Raw genomic sequence first — 19304 nt, 5'->3', positions numbered from 1 at the left:
ATATATATATTAGCTGTAGTGCCAATATCATATATTATAAATTCACACGATCATTTGTTTGCTTTTTATGTTTGACGTTTTATCTGTACACTTGCACTTAAAATGGAGATCTGTGACCTTGTATTAACATATTAAAATCCTTATTTCACCTTCCTCCCTAGTTTCATCAATAAGCCATTTAGATTTAGTTTTGTTTCTTATGAATTGTGTTTTTAGTAAACAAATAGATCATAGTAAAAGATTGACAACTGAATAATGATTTTGCTCTCTATAATTTACAGTCTTATAAGTTGGAATTGAATATAACAATAGCTCCGCCCAAATAAGGTACAAAAACTGTAGGTTCACCCACTTCTCACCGGTCACAATATCTCCTAAGTAATTCCCATGTCAAGAGAATTTGGATAAACTTTTCTAGACTTTTTGGTTAAAATCTTCAACACCAAGCACCACTTACAGCCTGTATACTAACCCTGTAATGGAAGTGAACGTACACATAATGTGCAGCAGGAAAATTATGCAATTTTGGATAGGTAGGGCATGGTTGCTTCATTTGAATCATAGTAATATACATGTATATGATTTCTTTTTTAAAATTCATACAGTAATTCAATCTGTATTCCTATTTTGGATTTTTGTATTTACATGTCTTGTAAAAGTAACCCAATGTCTGTAACTTTTCTTTTCTAAAGCTGTTTATCAAATTTTTCTGTACGAGCATGCACACATCTTCTTTCGTGGTTTCTTTCTTCTCTGTCTCTACTTCTCTAACTTTGACAAAAAATTTAAGAGAGCTTAGGTTAATTGTTGTACATAGAGTCAACTTGAAATATGAGTTGGCTGGTTAATGGAGATTCTGGAGAATCAGGAAGGAGTTGTTGACAATGGGTTACTTCAGTAGTACGCAGTGTAATAAATGTTATGCATGTCAGAATAGTAACATTGCATGAAACAATAAAAATGTCTGAGACTTTGGCTGTAGTTAGTTTTTCATTACTACACCCAACCTTTGTTATATGGCCAGAAACCTAAGTGGTGGTTTGCATGAAATTCCTGCTGGTAACAAGTTTGGACCCCGTGGATGGTTTCCTAGGTGATGGTTGTTAAATACAGTGAAACAAACACTTGCAGAACCTAGAGACAATAGCTTTTCTTTCACTTTTCCCTATCCCTTTCTTCTGAACATGGCTTGTAATTTTTATCTCGTCTTGCCTATTTCTCTTTTCTTGCATGCATATTTCACTGCAATAACAGAGATTCTAGGAGTTTAAAGACAGACAATTTTGCATGATTTTCCTGTATTGGTTTTTATTTAACTATACTAAAATGGATAGATTTCCTTGCAGGGAAAAATGAACCTTATGGTGACTTCCTTGTTCAAGTACTGAATTTGATGATATTGCTTTGGTTAAAGTTTAAAACATGAAGCATTCAAAACCAATATATATCACATTCCATAGCGTATTGAATTCAGTACAATTAACAATGCTAGCTTATTAGTGAAGAATATCTTTATGAAAATATCTATTAAGGATGTATGAAACTGAAAGGTACAAAGATGATTTCTTAACAATTTAACTTGTTATAATTAGTGTAATTCGTGTGGCCAGTACTAGCTAGAATTATTGCAATAGCATTAATCTGTTAATGTTGGATTTGGGTCAAGTTTAATTTTCCTAAGCTTTTGCATTACATCTAGCTTATAGTTAGCATTTTTAAATGATTATTTCATTATTATTTTTTTCCATTCTAGGTTAAGTAAAGATTAAATTACATGAAAGTGAACCCAGTGACTCAATCAGATTTATATTTATATAAGGATTAATTAAAGTAGAATGTTTGTTTCAAAGTTTTAATTCTAATAGGCAGAAAAAAAAGAAATTCATTGCATTTGCTGAATTTAAAGTAAATGTTTTGAACCTTAAGTACTTTCTTCCAAATATGTATCTTCTTGATTTAAAGCTGCCAGGTACTTATTTTTTCTGGACTTAACACAGTCTTAATGGTTGTTTGCTGTAGATTTGTGTTTTTGTAGTTAGTGACTAATATGCTTGGTGTTGAAGTGATGTAGAAAACAGAAAAGAAAAAAAAAATCATGTGAAACAAATCATTTGGAGCTTTGAAACTCCCAGAATCCGAAAAAAAAAAATCTTGGCATGTGACTGACCCTTTACACAAAGCTACACAATACAAAACCTTGCCATCATCTTACAATGAATATTCCCTCCAATTTTATATCAGGAAACCACCCAAAAAACCAACAGCAAAACCAACAACAACAATAAAACAAATCAGAAAACAGCTGACCACTCTCATGGTTCAAAGGATCCTGCCCCTCAAAAACATTCAGGAACAAGGGGAGAGTTCAACAATGTATCTCCTCTCCCAAATATTGGGCACACAAATAACAGGTCCTCCACTCCAGTAGGAAGAAATGGTCAAAACTCTCCAACGCAGAAAGAATTGGATTTGGTAAGTTCAATATTTCACTTTCATTTTTCTTGAACTTTAAGTATATACAGTGTCACCTTAGTATATCACCACCCCCGCATACCGCCACCGAAATGTGTAGAACAGAATTCTGTCACACCAAAAAATCTTATATAATGCCAAACTCACTATCCCCATCCCCAACAGTTTCAGGTAGAAAAGATCAGATGACTTTCATAATCCCCTGATAACAATGAATGCCAACAACCAGGGATCAGAAACCATAATTATACATAATTTTTTTATGTGATGAATTGTAATGGATCTAAATTTAGCACATGTCATGAAAACAGGTAAGCATAGGTAATTGATAATAAGCTTGAATATAATTCTTTAAAAATTGTCCATTAGAATTGTCCATGCATAAACAATGGAAAAACTATCTGCTGCCAACCACCAGGGATCAGAAGTCATAATTATATATAATTGGTCCGTCTGGTGAATCTGAATGAATTTAGATTTAGCATGTGTCATGGAAACAGATAAATTCAGGTTACTGCGATAATACCTGGAATATACTCATTTTAAAATTGTCTCTATAATTGTATGGTAGAATTGCCCATGCGTAAACAACAGAAAAATGAAACTATATCATCTGCTGTAAATTTTGTGACCTTTGTGTGGATTAATTTGTGTGACATCATATTTCTGTGTTCCAGAAAAAAGTTGCAATCATTACATGTGTTTGTCAACTGATCAACATATTCAGTTATCCTAGAACCTACCATGACACAAATGAAGTGGTTGTACATATACAAAAGTTTGTGTTTTACAAATGCACAAGCACAGAACATCCCACTATTTAACATGTTTAATGAAGTTTTAAGAACAAATTTCATGTAAAACAATTTCATGCATTTACATATCTTGTCACATGTGGATGACACAAGAAAAGAACAGTAATTTATTAATTGATCACCCACATTTCTTCAAATTGATGAACTAAAATGGTTAAACTCTTTATAATGCTGCCCTCAATATAACACCAAAATAGGGTGGCACAAAAGCTGATGATGTACCAAGGTGACACTGTACATGTATATTACAAATTTCGGATGAACGGAAATCTATATAATGCTGGTTGCAAGACAAATGTGTACATTTATTTTATGCTATCTGTGTAGGCTGCAACAAAAATACAAGCAAATTACAGAGGCCATAAAACAAGACAAGAACTTACTAAAGAGAAAGAGAAAACCAATAAAAAGGATGCTCTAAGCAATTCACCACCAGCCAAAGTGGATGATAAAAAGGTTCCCAATCAGCAAATGAAAGAGGATGAAGCAGCAACGAAAATTCAAGCTGGATTCCGTGGACACAAAACTCGCGAAGAACTTAAAAAAGAAAAAGAGAAACAACAGGTAAAAGATGCTAAAAAATCTTCCGTTAATACAGGTAAGACAGTTTCCAATGGAAGCCAGAAAACGAGTAAAGACCAGCAAATGAATGAAGAAGACAGGGCAGCAACTAAGATACAGGCTGGCTTCAGAGGACACAAAACTAGAAAGGATCTAGCACAGAAGAAGCAAGGAGAGGAAGAGGAGTTGACTCATGCTGCAACCAAAATCCAAGCCAACTACAGAGGACACAAAACTAGGAAAGAACTGAAAGATAATCAAGCACCAAAGGAGAATCAAGCACCAAAGGAGACCAAGACAAATCAATATACCAGTGAGGAAGAACAAGCGGCAACCAAAATTCAAGCTGGTTTTCGAGGTCATCAAACTAGAAAACAATTAAATCAACAGGTATGTTACCCCGGAGCACCCTCTGCTGTTGTTGTTAAGTCTGTTAAAACTAAATCATCAAACTATCTCGCAAATAGAAATGACACTGAAATAGAAGATGAAGAAAATGAATTGAAATTAATTGAAAGAAGGCGTGAAGCTGTTACTGATATTCAGGTATGTTTTAAAGCCTTTTTAAAGAGAAATCCCAGGTTGTCGTCAGTATCTAGCTTGTCCATAGGGTCAGGGGAGTTGTCTGGGTTATCTTTAAATGGTTTAGACTTTGATGAAGATGACATTGTAGATATAGCAAAATTCAAAGCAAAAAAGATAATCTATGGGTTTGTTACTATTATCCAAGCTTCTGCTAAGGCATTTATTGTGAGAAAGGCTCAGAAAGAAAGGGAAAATTGGATGAAAGAGACAGAGAAAGGAATACTGCATGAAAGAAGACAGCTAGCTGTTACTTTACTTCAGAATGCAAGCAAAAGTGTGGTTACACAAAAGATGAAAGCACAGAAGGATGTGATCAAAGAACGAGAGATACTTTTGAAAAGTGTGACAGAGTGGAATAATGCAAAAGTGAATGCTTTAAAAACAGTACAAATTAACTGCAAAGAGTTTGTACAGAACAAGAGAAAGCAGATAAGGATCAAAACATTGAAGAATCAAACGATTCTCCAATCAAATTGTAGGATGCTTCTTACAAAACTAACAGTGAAAAATCGTCTTCTCAGGAAAGCAATGTTACAGGTAAGATCATTAGCACAGGAAGAAGTTTTCAATGTATTGAAGTGTGTGGAAGAGAAGGAAACTGCAGCAACTAAGATACAGGCAGGTTATAGGGGAATGAAAGTGCGAAAGAGCCTGACTAAAGACACTTTGCACTCTGGTCTCAAAACATCAGAAATTGGAAGTGTAAATGCAGTGTTACTACACTCGGGAAGCCAAAGAGCAAGATCAGCAAAGTGTCGTCACATTCATGATGCAAAACATTTTGAAGCTGTAACTTTTCTACAAGTTATCATGAAAACCAGTTTACAAAGGATTAGAACTCTGCAGACTGTCCACAGAGTTCATATTAAAAATGAAGAAGTTACAGTCTCCAAAGAAGAAAGGAGGGATGATGGGGATGGGAGGAGTGTTTCTATTGTGTTTGATGAGGAAGATGCACGCAAAAATATCTCCTCAAAAAGTGTTGACATGGGGCCAAACACTGTTTTCTCTACATCTGAGGAGGTATCAGTTTTGAGTTCCCCAGGTAAGGAAAGGTATGCAGGGGATGGGGCCAGTATTCTAACTGTTACAATGTCACCAGTTCAAAAAGATAATGACTGGGATGAATGCATGCATCTTAGAGACGATGGTGATGGAAAGAGCAAAGCATTCCATTCTTCACTCAAACTCGGCAATGAAAGCAAGAAAGAAATTGATCATAGTGAATACCTTGCTATTCAGGAAAATGCTGCTGTAACAATACAGTCGGGGTATAGAGGTTATTACACCAGGAAATGCATCAGTCAAAGTTTGAATCAGAATGATGACAAGAAGTCCAATAGTCAGAGTGTTCATTTATTAGATGATGGAGATGGTCGAAGTATAACAATGGTTCATGAAGAAGATAAAGCTTTAGTAAACAATGCCGCTACTGTGGTACAATCAGGGTTCCGGGGACACTGGTTACGAACACGACTAGGAATTACCAAACCTAAGAGATTGGTACTGGATGGCAAGCATGAAAAATCTAAAATTATGAAAGAAACAACAGATTTATTTAGAATGGATGATGGTGATGGAAGATGTGAAAGCTCTGCTTGGAGAACAGATAATACAGTTGAATCAACTAGAAGTGAAAAAGTTGAGTTGAACAGTATGCCATTTAAATCAAATGAAACAAATCTCGGTGAACAAGACGAAAATATTTATCAAACACAAGATAATTTTGAGCAAGAGAAGGATAGCGAAAAGGATAAGGCTGCATTAATTATTCAGTCTTCATTTAGATCTTTCCAAACTAGAAAACAATTTATGAAAGATGTACACAAAGGTAAGACAGATGTTACTAAGTGTGATGAAATGAATAAAGCAGCTGTGAAGATCCAAGCATCATACAGAGGATACAGAATTAGAAAACAATCTCAAGAAGAGTTGAACAGGGAGGTTAAATCCTCAGAAAATAACGAAAGGAAGGATGTTGTAGATGGAAGATATTATCATAGAACAATAGGTAGGGTAGATATATATAATGAGGGAAACTCAGAGACTAGGAATCTTGAAAAGCAGTGGGAAAATGTGGCAAATGTTATGGAAAAAGATTCTATAGATGATAATCTTTCCACATGGGAGGAAAAGTTTCAGCAAAATAATGAAAACAATTCCCAAGAGAAAGAAAACATACAGAGAAAGGTAGATGAAGTTGTACAACAGAGAATGCAACTTGAAGATGATGGGGATGGGAGAAGTATTCACAGCATGAGGACAATGAGTAGAATGTCAAATAACAAGCACAACCAAGCAGAGAGAGATCAGGATAATTCTATACTCAGGGATGATGGAGATGGTAGGGGTTTCTCTTTCCTTAAGCATGGACATTCTGCAGGATCAAGCAACAAGAGTCATGGGGTTGTACCCTTAGCAATGAAACAGTATGAGCAAGACACAGCAGCAACCAAAATACAGGCACATTACAGGGGATACAGAGTTAGGAAAAGTGGTTATGTGGGCAGGAAAGTTAGTAGTGCTGGAAACTCTATCCCAGACGTATTTCATTATGTAACCTATAATGACATTGGGGAGATAGATACAAAGAATTCTGCAGGAACTTCTTTATCTGCAATTTCAGATGAGACTGAAGGAGAAGACATCAATGAAAATGATATCATGGACATAAAGCAAAGAGCAGCTTCTAGAATCCAAGCACATTTTAAAGGATATAGATGTAGAAAGAGGATAAAGTCTGCTAAGGAAAATGAAAATTTTAGGGACAAACCAAGTGGTCTTAACATTACCATGAAAGATAGTGTTACTGTTTTACAAGCTGGCTTTAAGGGTATCCTGAAAATCAAAGAAGATACTTTTGATGATGATCCCTACTTTCCTCCATCATCCACACCTCCACTGCAGGAGTTTCAGCAGCCTCCTGCTAGGATGCTTACCAGCAACCTTCCAAATGAAGTGATGAAGAGACAGATGACTGTTCCTCAAATAATACAGAGGGATGTTAATATTACATTATTACAGTCTGCCGCAAGAGGTCTTGCAGTAAGGTCTAAACATCCAGACACAAAGACAGCAAAACCAGAAATTAGCCACTGTGTTTCATATAGGAATAAAGAGACAAAGAAAAGTAACAGTGAAGTCACCAATTCAGGAACATTTATTTTAACTGATGAGCGAAAACGGGATACCAAAAGTATGTTTGTATCAAATCAGTTGTCAACAGCTTCAGAAAATGACACTTTAGCAAACAACAGTGTTGATAGTGGACATTACATAGTTAAGGTAAGTGATAAAGACATTGAAAGTATGACAAATAGAGAGGCAGAAAGAGAGAGTGATGAAAAAGGTCATGTTAAGGAGGAGAATGAGAATCAAATGAGTTCTGCAAGTGTTGAGAGTAGAATGAAAAGTTGTGAAAATGGAATGGAGAGTGATAGAAATTCAGAACTTAGATCTGATGATGGTGATGGTAGAAGCAGTGCAAGAAAAAGTGCCAGGAATGAAATGAAAGCGAATGTAGAAAACAAGGATTCAGCAATATCAATAGCTCCCAATATGGATGTTAATGGAAAATGGGTCAATGTTTGTGATGGGCATGAACAAACAAAGACAACAAATGATAGCACTGTTGAAATTTCTTGCAATGAAGATGATGACATAACTAAAGGTGAGTCATTTCATCCAAAGGTCAGAGGTCCAGTGAAGGTTCTACATCAAAGAAATATCGTCATTACATCTCGGGATGACAATCCCAAATCTTCTCTCTGTTTGGATTATTTGGATCATCAGTTGTTTGATATAACATACAGAAACAGATCAAGACGCCCCAAATCCTTGGAACTTAAAAGAACTTTACCTGTTCTTCCAACTCCTTTGGTATTTAGATCAAAAACAGAAATGATTCTTGGAAAGGGAATCAAAAAACAAGTTATTTCTCAAGAAATGTTAACATTTTCATTTCCAAGGAGAATGAGAAGTAGTTTGAGTGCCAACAATCCAGATTTTAAAAGTTTTTCAAATATACAGCCAAGTTCTCAATCTCTATATTTTGATAACTCTGATCCATTTCAAAAGGGTGTTGAATTCAGAGGGCAAAAGGAAATTGGAATGAATTCATTAACTAAACTTGGTAGTAAACAGGTCTCATTTGACTTGTCTGCAGAAAGAAAGAAGCAAAGTAAGTCTCCTGATGTAATGAATGTGGAAAACGGGTTATTAAACACAAAGAAAATGATTGAAGATGAGGAAATGTATGACTTGAAGGGAAAGCAGTTAAATGCAGAGAGTGAAATTGAGAAAGTGAGCAAGTGTAGTACAGATGAAGAAGGACAGATGAGTTCCAATCAAGAGAGTTTGGGAAGGGAAGGGGAAGAGATTGTAGAAAACAGAAGTGAAAGTAAGATCGAAAGAGAAATTGCAAATGATAGTGAAACTGGAGGGTGTGGTGAAATAAAATCTGCTCAAGAAATCACTTTGGATGAGCAGTTGAAGTTGAGTGGCAGGCATAGTAGTGCAGAGAGTGTTCAGAGCTCCGGTAGTGGGAGAGCTGTATTTAGTGATGACGGAGATGGAAGTAGATTGAGGACCAGTATGACTGAAGGAAACAATGAGGAAAATGTTTATGACAAAAGGATACAGATTTCAGACTTAAACAAATTGAAACAAAGTAGTGTGGACAGCTCTGAGAGTCCTGGTGATCCCAATTTAAGTGATGATGGGGATGGAAGACAAGTTAATTTCAGTACAGCTGGGAGTAATATACAAACCATATATTTAACAGGGGAGGAGAATACAGAAAGACAAAGTACCGCTGTGTCTGTAGAGGGTGCTAGAGCTAATGGTGAACACATTACATGTGAGGCTGGAGAAGTAAGTAATTACAAGAGTAGGACAGCTGAAAGTAAAACACCAGATGTGGGTGGTGTTGAAGAGGAGAACGTCTCCAGACAAAGTAGTGCTGTTAATATCTCCAAAGCAAGCTGCAGTGGTGATCCTGTGTTCAGTGATGATGGGAATGGAAATAAAGTCGGGGATGATACACATTCAAGAAAGACAGAAATGTGTGGGGGTGTAAGAGAAGAGCAAATATCAAGCTTCAATCTTGATAGACCTGTAAAATCAGAAAGTTCTGTTGGTAGTGGCAATCCTCTTTTCAGTGATGATGGAGATGGGAATAGAGACAGAGTGATTGTGTTTGAAAGTGAAAATAAATCTCAAGAGAATGAAAGTAAGAATAAGTCTCAAAGTGATAGCAAGTCTTTAGAAATCCTGGGTACTAAAGAAGATGAGAAAACTTCAAGACAAAGTAGTGTTGTCCTGTCTAGAGCTAAGAATGGTACTCCTATGTTCAGTGATGATGGGGATGGGGTCAGAGTCAACACTATTGAAAATGAAAATAAAAAGGAGACAACAGATTCTAGACTAAGTAGTGTTGTTAATTCAGGGGGTTCTAGAATAGGTAGTGGGAACCCTGTTTTTAGTGATGATGGAGATGGTCGATCATTGAGGGTTAAATCTAAAACTCTTAAAGGCATTAAAGAGTTTATCATTCCTAAACCCACTCCTTCTCAAGATATAGAAATACCAGACAGGAAACAAAGCAAATCTGACCTAGATGTTGTTGACAACCGGACTGAAATGTGAATACTATTAAATACTGAAAATTTGAGTGTAACAATAATTTGAGTTACAATTTGGTGTCTTTAGGAAATTTCGTCATTTCTATGGGTAACAGATATGCTTAATTATCATTTGATTGTCTTTATTTGGAGATGTTTGATGAGAAAGCACCCTTTTTATGCAAACTTGCTGATTTTCACAAACCTAACAGGCTGACTGGCACCTGAAAATTAGAGAGAGAAAATATTAGTTGTATTTTACCCTGACATATTGTACATTGCATGATTGTGCAATATTTCTTTGATTTATTGCAAGACTTTCTTATGTACATGTGCTTATATATAAAAGCCATTGAATGTGTATTCTTACAAGCATGACTATATATTTCAGAAGCAATCATGATCTAAGGAAGGTAATAATTTGGGTCTACTACAGTATTAGGGTTGGATATTGGATAAAACTGCTGTGGTACTTAGTAGTTAGCTTGTAGTTACCTTGCATATTAGTTGCTAATTCAGTATAGCAGTAGAATAGTATAAAAATATATATTAATCTTAGATCATGATTTGCTCTGTAATTGGTGTAGGTTAATATGTAGATTTGGAAATTGTTTTATTCTTTAAAACGATTATTATTTCAAAACAACTGTTGTTAAGATATTTCCTGTTGTTATGAAAATGTTGCATGCAGATTGTTATATAGCGAGGCAGATAGTATTTTGGAATGTTCAGTAACAGCATGTAAATGAATGCATTATATATAAATGTGTTTGAATTGTAATGTTAGATCTAGAGCAACTAATATGTAGGAGAACAATACACCTTATAATTGTGTTTGTGCAGCCCTGATATATATGGTGTAAAGTTGCACAGTGTATCCGTGTCACAGTACTGGTATTTTTCTTTTTACAATGAACAAACTTTTAACTTGGATGTTATTTATTGTCTTGTTCACAATGTGTATATCACTTGTTATGATCTATTTTATCAACAATTGTTTGTTTGAAGCATTGAATTAATTTTGATGTTATGAACACTTTAGCCTTTCTTAAGACTACATTTCCTGCTGTACTTATGATCACTTACTGGTCAATGTGATGACCTTTACCCCACCTGTTGCCATGGGAATGTGTCACTTGGGTGATTTGTATGTCCAATGTGTGTTGTTTTGCACTCTAGCATCATCTGCTTTTTGTGTGTCATCCATTGTCAATATTTCAATTTAAAGAAATTGTACCTGTATTCAATTTATTATTATTAATCAATTTATGCCTTGTATGCGATTTGTACTACTATAAACATTGCTTCCACAAAAGATCATTTTAAACAGTATATTTCATATTTGCAAGCATTTTAATTTCTGATTGATAGGTGACTATATTTGTGAAGTTTTTCATATACAGAATTAATTTTCCAACTATTTCAAAATGCTTCTTAGTGGAATATTTCAAAGATTAATATATGAAGATTCCATCAATATCATTCATTATTGTGATAAAGAAGATAGAGTTCTGAATTATTCAAGTTGGATTGTAATATATGTATTTCATTTATCTAGTTCAAATTATGACTTTCAAGAGCTTTTGATAATTCAAAGAAGATGAAACAAGTTTGTTTTTAACTTAACAATATTTTTTTATTTTATTGTTGACAGGATGACAAGGCAAATGCACAACAAGATCAAAAGCAACCAAATGCACCTCCTGCACAGAGCAACACCCCTGCACCTGCCCAAAGTGATAAAACGGCCCCAAAGGGTGATCAGACTGCCCCCAAGGGCGATCAGACTGCCCCCAAGGGCGATCAAAATGCCCCCAAGGGCGATCAGACTGCCCCCAAGGGCGATCAAAATGCTCCCAAGGGTGATCAAAATGCCCCCAAGGGCGATCAGACTGCCCCCAAGGACAATCAGACTGGCCCTAAGGGCGATCAAAATGCCCCTAAGGGTGATCAGAATGCCCCCAAGGGCGATCAGAATGTTCCCAAGGGCGATAATACAGCCAAGAAAACTGAGACTGAGAGTAGCGCTGATAAGGGGGATAAGCCCCCAGTTATTGCTGATTCCAGTAAAGCTCCTCCACCTGCCGGTCAGATGGACCAGTCTGTGCCTCAGGGGGGCAACACTGGCCCCACAACAGGAAGGGATCAAGCTCAGACTAAATAGAACAGCTACCGGTATTTTGTTATTGGGGAACATTGTTAAATGTAGTTGTATTTCATATGTACTGTGTGCTGATATAAACAAAACATTCCAAGAGATGATAGACTGGCATGATTGTATAGCTAACTCAAACACTAATCAACATCTGATGAAAGAAAAAATAACTGACAAAAGATTAACCTTTATCATATGTCTGTCTGTGGCCTTTGATTTTGAACATGGTGCAGTAGGTCTTACCCTGAGTTTACATGGTGCGGGCTTTTGCATTAATAATGTGTGCATTTCTTTGTTTGTCTTGCTTATTTAACAAAGAAGTTCTTTTTCAATCTAAAATAAACTGCTACAAAAACTGAACTTAATCTGGTGTAAACCTGTAACACGAAATCACGAAGAAGAACTTCTCTTTTAACAGCATGCATAAATACTGGATAAAGTTAAGTGGGCTTTCTCGTGTATTATCACACCATTTGCTTGTTTTGCAGAAATGAGGTGACAGATGGATTTTCATTGGTTGCTGGGATATCACCATGACTTCCAGGGAATTGCATTGTTTTTACTAACCCTACTCAGTATCTAGAACTGCATGATTTATATTAGTGTACAAGAGTTTATTTATAAATTCATTTTGCATGACAAAGTATAAACTTGTGCATAAAAAAAGGAAAGTGAATAACCAACAAAAAACATTTTTTAGCATTGTGTAGATATATCTCTTACCTATCATATATACATGTTCCCATAACAACCTAGGTTACCGTTATACAGAATATTTTATGTGAACTGTGATATGTACATAGTCCCTATTTCTTGGTTGGATCACAAATGCTCAACCTAACGTTCTATTTTTATCGATATTTCCCATAACACATATATTGTATTATATCCACACTACCCTAAGTAATTTCTGTTGTTGTTTTGAGACAAAATGATATATATTTTTTTTGTGTTTTCCTCATGAGGTAAACAAGAGTATTATATTGTCATAAGGATTGATTTTCTTCATTTCAAAACATTCGGTTATTTAAACCACCATATCATGTACATAAAATATTATTCGGAATGAAGAAAATATTTGAGCTGTAGATATCAGATAACATGGATATTGACAAGTCAATGAAGTCTCTTGTGTGTCAGAATTATCACTAAGGCCGAAGGACCAGAATTTATCAAAACATTCCGTCCAATTTATTTGTTGAAAACGTTTTTGTTGTCTGTGATACCAAACTTTTAATATTATTTTTTCACATAATTGTATTTACACTAAAAGTCCCAATATTCTTTTAACCAGCACGCTGTATTATGATTGAGTATACTCCCGCGGCTTCTAACTCTGGTTCAATTATTTTCTATCTAGTTCTATGCATGGAAGGACAATCAATAAACAAAAGTCCCTATTTGGTTTAGATTTTAATACAGTAAATTTTAAGCTTTGATAGATAAATTTGTGTCTCCAGCGCATGTATGACTATGGTATATTTATATTGTAAGGCTATGAAGATTCTATTGTCCATGTAATGTTCTCTGAAATAAAATTTGATACATTCCTTGGTATTGTTGTGCACTTGGCCAGATCTTAGGTTCTTGACGCGTTAATACGCGTCCACCACCCCTGATATCGGGAAATGCTTGGATCACATGTACTAAAAGGAACTGCCAAAGGGTAAGATGTCATTTACATCAGAAGATCATTTTCTTGGTTTGAACATGCATGTTGTTTTTGGAGATTTTATTCACTCATACAGAGACGTCACCAGCTGAAAGTGAAGTACCACAAAGTTTGACCTGCATGTGTGGCGCGTAATACTTCTGCAGTAAAGGTTTTTTGATCGCCTGCCGTGACATAGGACACCCGTATCTTAAGGAGGAATAATGGACCAGAGAAATATATGAGTGAAAAATGGAGGATATGTGCAATAATATTTTGCATTGAAAAATTTACTTAGTTTTTTAAAAATGCAGTTTTCTTAGAAAGTAATCTGAAGGGGAAGAAAATTAAAACCTCTGCTGGATTCGAACCCACGATCTACAGATGAGCAGTCGACATGTTAACAGACTGAGCTACCTAGCTAGGCAATTACATTTAAAAGGAATATATACGAGTATTGTTGACTATAATTTCACTTCTGATGACGGGTGCTTGGTGAAGGAACAGTCACTGACTATGTAAACATCTTGGGTTTTGTGGGCGCCGGGACCAGCATTCGAACCCTCGCCTCTGGGTTGCGAATCGAGTATTTATCAACAGAAACTAATAAAATGATCGATATTATTTTTTTTAACGATTCAGCATGGGATGGACTATTTGTGCGTGAAGTCCTATGTGGTGTATCTCAGCTTCCCTTTAATTGTATGAAGGAGCTCGGCCTTGGTAATGTTTTTATTTGCATATAAATGATGATTATGCTAACCTACAATACTGTAGACTGCGGTACATTCATTCTTCCTTTGCGCCGAATGACGTTTTCATAGTATGCGATTTTAATTCTTCTGTTATTCGAAAAAATTACAATACGTCAGTTCTTTCGTGAGATTAATTTTTTTAAAATACTAATTTTTTTTCTTGTAATGTTTAGAATCGTAATGTTGGCTTATGTCATAAAGGGGAATAGAAATTCTGCTCAAATCGTGGTGTAGATAAAATGGTAAACAGCGTGTTTCATTATTTTTGTGACCGGGTTTGATGTTTATGAAATGCCAAGCTGTGGGAATAAAAGTAAAAATCATATATATCCAGTCACAAAAAGTTGGATAGATTTCTCGATAGCTTTATAATAATTTGCTGTAATTCCCTCTTTTCATGAAATGCGAATATTCAAAGTCACTTTAATCCAAGCATTTAACCACAATTCCAAATTTTGAGGTTTTGTACTTCAATGCTTATGAAGAAATGCATGTTGTTTTGATAAACTATTTACACGAATACAATTTAAGAATAAAGAAAAAATTTCACTTTTTTTACTTTCTTAGAAATACTTTAAGGTCCAAGTATGAAAAATAAATCGTCTTAATTACTTATCATTCGCAATAACTTTATTTTTGCGTAAATTCGTTTCGTAAGTAAAATGTAAGTGATTTACGATACGTCGTAAATGATAAGACCACAACATGACTTTTGACTACTCGAAAACTTTTCGCTGTTTAAAATGTTTAAATCAGGGGCGGGTCCAGGAATTGCGGTTACGGGGGGGCGCCACTTCATGAGGCAGGGGGTCTGGGAGTCGTCTTGAGGCCCCTAGTGGGTCCAGGGCAAAGTCTGGATTTTACAGATTTTATAGGGCTTGAAATATGTCTCCTATTTAGTCATTTGTACTATTTTCTATCATTTTTGATAAGGTGAAATTAATAAAATGACGCAAATTTTAAGGGTTTTTGGAAAAAAATTAAGTTCTCCCAATAAAGTAATTCAAGAAATCAAAAGATTTTGTCATTTATTTCTCCGGGAGTGGAAGAAATTCTTGCTTCGATTATCATTTAGTACATTTTTCTAAACACGATACCACGATTTACCTTAAATTTGCAAATTTAAGGGGGGGGGGGGGGCGCACCGGCTGCCCCCCTCCTTAATCCGCCACTGCAAATGCACCTAACTTTGTATAACAAAATTATATTATACTTATAGTTCAGTGGATTTTCGCTCCACGTTGATAATTTTGAATTTACATTTCCAAGGTTTTTGCTTTGATTTCTCTCCAAATTGTAATGATTATCATTTCCTCGTGAATGCGTTACAGTTGTACACAATGCGCGTATACATATTATACGTCTACTTTAATTGAGAATTCCGACAAAAATAAAAATAGAATGTAAATATAAGAAGCAAACTTCAGTTTTGAAAATGCATGCACATGAAGTACTAGTATGTCGGCGTGAAGCGTTGCTGTTCATACCCTCCGGCAATAGAATTTATTTCTTAAATATGTACAGAAACAAATATAGGGAGCAAAGGCCCACGCACGGAAAATTGTGCGTTAATGTGCACAAAATAGGTTGAAATTGACGACTTTTGTATTCATATACTTGTGCCATTTCAAAAAAGGTTTACTTTTATTATTTAAAGCGTTTTATCAGATTTTAAAAAATATATACGTTGCTCACCAGCGATATCAAAGAACAATTTGTAATGTTTTTCCATTTTATTTTTCCTCCCATATGCATTTTCACGCCTCGATCCCCCACGTTCTTAAGATTTTTTGCGTAGAAAATTAGAAAATTCTAATGTCAACATTTTTATGCCTAATCTTGGTTGAGGTGGAAAAGAAACTCGCTATTCAGTTATTATTCTAATCTCGTGTGTATATAGAATTAATCTTTCAAGCAAAGTTATGCGCAAATAAAATTCTTCTAAATTAAGTTTCGATATTCAATCAATATACCTGCCTTTCATAAAATTCCCATAGCAAGTATACACCAGTAGTTTCTCCAGTGGGCAGTATTCTGCGTGAACAAGCGCGAGATCTTGTGCTTGGATTCGGGTCGACAAGATGTTCGGACAAACTATAAGAGTTTCACAGTTCATATCGTATTTGAACAGTTCATTTGAAATTTGGATCCGCACATTGGGCAAAATTGAAAGAGTCTAAATCTAGCTTTTAGAGTCCCACGACAAGGGGGATTGTTAAAGGAAGATTTTCATAAGTAAATAGCTTGGTTTAACTTGTAAAGGGTATTGAAAAAAGGAAGAAGTTTAAATATCTTCTTTGAACCCGAAACTACAGCCTAAATTGTGAAAATGAATTACAATTCTAAGCAGCCATTGTAGTGAATATTTAAGTTTCAAGCCATGACTCAAGGGATGAGGATGAATTCACAGATGGAGTTAAAAGATTTACATAGAACCAGCCTTTTTTTGAGAAAAATATATTTAAAATCTTTTTCTCAAAAAATGTCTGTTCCTGGTGTTTTCCGTTCTCCTAGATGCACTCCGGGGAATGGTCAGCGCCTGCTATACTGGGGTTGAACACCCCGCCCTCTCCCTTTCCCCCGGATTATCCAAGGTCAAAACTCGTTCTGCAATGTTGATATAACGATGGTCAGCTGATGGTTATGATAAACGTTGTAAAGTGGATATGCTGGATTAGTAAACAAAGAGAGGTAACTTGTTTTGCCGTGCTAATGATTTTGACCGTAGTTCCACTATAGACGGGTGTACTCATTGAGACATGAATTATACGAAATCCGTTCCGACGATTATCTCAAAACATGACGAAATGTGTGTGTACTAACGTCGGTCTGAAGAAAAACCTTTCGAATGTTTTGCCTTCGATATCTTTTAGCGTCGAAGTTCATACCCACATAGGCCACATCGCTCACAAGAGTTCTTTTGTACTTTCACTTAATAAAAACAACCACCAATAACAAAACTATTTTATTTTTTGCTTTTGCGTTCATTGTATAGCAGAAAGTCACTCCAAAATAAGTTTCAACATCAAATACACATTTTTAGAAAACTTCTGAAGTTTTCAATCTGACAAGCAGCTTGTCATACTGACTCACCAGCCTACCATTTTCTGACTCGATAAGCAGCTTATCAAGTACTGAATCGAATTAACACGCCTTACAAACTGTAAAATAAACTTTCCCATGCAAAGTTTGAACGCCAGAATGAATACCATTCGAACCTAACTTCCCTTCAAAACCTTCAAGCCCCATCCCTAAATCTCATTGGCGTTTCCACAAAAGAAATTACTTTTATTCTAATTCACCTAGTTCAACCGAAATAAATTATATTTCTTTTGTACTTCCACTTAATAAAAACAAACACCAATAACAAAACAATATTTTATTTTTTGCTTTTGCGTTCATGTATAGCAGAATGAAAGAAAGGGATTTCATGAAAAATTAGGAACTTATAAACCTAATTTTAGTGAAACTAGTATCAAGCATATTTTGATGTAACCATCCTTAGCGGGCTCCGACCTCCATCGCCCATGTCTCTTAAATAATCTGTCTGAAACACCAGAATTAGCACAAACTGTGGCGCCCCCCGCTCTTAAACTGTGTAATCCAAATTCTACTAATACTGCAATCTCTACCCAGAGTTATCGTTCCCGCTACGCTCCACTAATACCTCTTGTCAACGTCTAAAAAATCATATCAAAACGTACTAAAACTAACAAGCTTATCAAACTGTAATGATCATATCTAAGCAAATCAAACACTTGTCTGAATTTTATAAACGCAGAAGCTGGTAAATATAAGACACCTGAATATATAAATATTCATTCATTTGAACATCCAATAATACTAGAATAATCATGGAATTCGTTGTTTTTATGAACTTACTGTAAAATTTTAAGCTTAACACTAAAACTTGTAAAATAATACTTTATAATGCAATAGGTAAAAGTAAGTTTTGCCAAGAATCTTGACATTCAGACGTTGACAGAGGTGTTGTAGCGCAGAGTTATACGCCCTCTGGTGAGAGATTGCTAATACTGATATATCTGGAAATAGTTATTGTAAAGCTTCAATAAACAATTCCCTCATTCTTGAATACGTAAATGATTTATTTACCTTTTTTAACTGATGACCCGACTTTGTTTTACTCAAATGTCGAAAAATGAATCTGAACTCTCATTGGAAAATCCACACCATGCAAAGTACATTTCCAAATTTCTGACAGGACATAAGTCACTATTCGTTCCAGTTATAACAACATACTGACCATCCCTTTACATATCAGTCTTACTTTTCTCAATGAATATAGCCATATGAGTGTTCAAAACAAACATCTGATGTTCAGTAACTCACTACTACGTAAAATGCCTGCATATGCTTTTCCCTGCCTCTAAAACATTTTTTACTAGCTCCGAATCTGTCGAAGAATTTCCAATTGCAGAATGCACCCACCGAATTCCATATAAAGCTGAGCATAACGCACTCACAGACACTCCTTCCTGAATTAAGCTTGCGAGATAAACGCAAATCACCAAGGGTTTCCTGTCCCCGGACGACTGTCTGTCTTGCGCTTCTTAAGAGCCCGGTTTTCAGCTTTGTAAATCTTGCTTTCGTCATCTGAATCGCTCGCTACCGGATTTGCCACGTACTAGTTAACTGTCTCCCACCCTCCAGATGAAGAATCGGCTATTC

At 35.5% G+C, this 19304-nt stretch overlaps 2 protein-coding genes across 51 annotated transcripts in view; both read left to right on the top strand.

Annotated features, from left to right (window-relative positions):
- The window catches only part of LOC125683221 (uncharacterized), a 68790-nt gene extending 55031 nt beyond the window's left edge, over positions 1-13759 (top strand). For 49 of the 50 annotated variants that reach the window (XM_056139469.1, XM_056139498.1, XM_056139478.1 and 46 more), the window contains 2 exons: positions 2242-2472; positions 3615-10439. In XM_056139469.1, coding sequence (XP_055995444.1) covers positions 2242-2472; positions 3615-10079 — 6696 coding nt within the window. In that variant the 3' untranslated portion in view covers positions 10080-10439. The other variant, XM_056139505.1, reaches the window with a different exon arrangement.
- On the top strand, positions 10617-12218 carry LOC130047259 (basic salivary proline-rich protein 2-like). The gene is made up of 2 exons (XM_056141884.1): positions 10617-10637; positions 11709-12218. Exons 1-2 carry the CDS (start codon positions 10617-10619, stop codon positions 12216-12218), a joined length of 531 nt encoding a protein of 176 aa, XP_055997859.1.
- Positions 13760-19304: the final 5545 nt, after the last annotated feature.

Source organism: Ostrea edulis, chromosome 6 (assembly GCF_947568905.1).
Source record: "Ostrea edulis chromosome 6, xbOstEdul1.1, whole genome shotgun sequence".
Lineage (NCBI taxonomy): Eukaryota > Metazoa > Mollusca > Bivalvia > Ostreida > Ostreidae > Ostrea > Ostrea edulis.
This window is presented reverse-complemented; position numbering and strand designations above follow the sequence as displayed.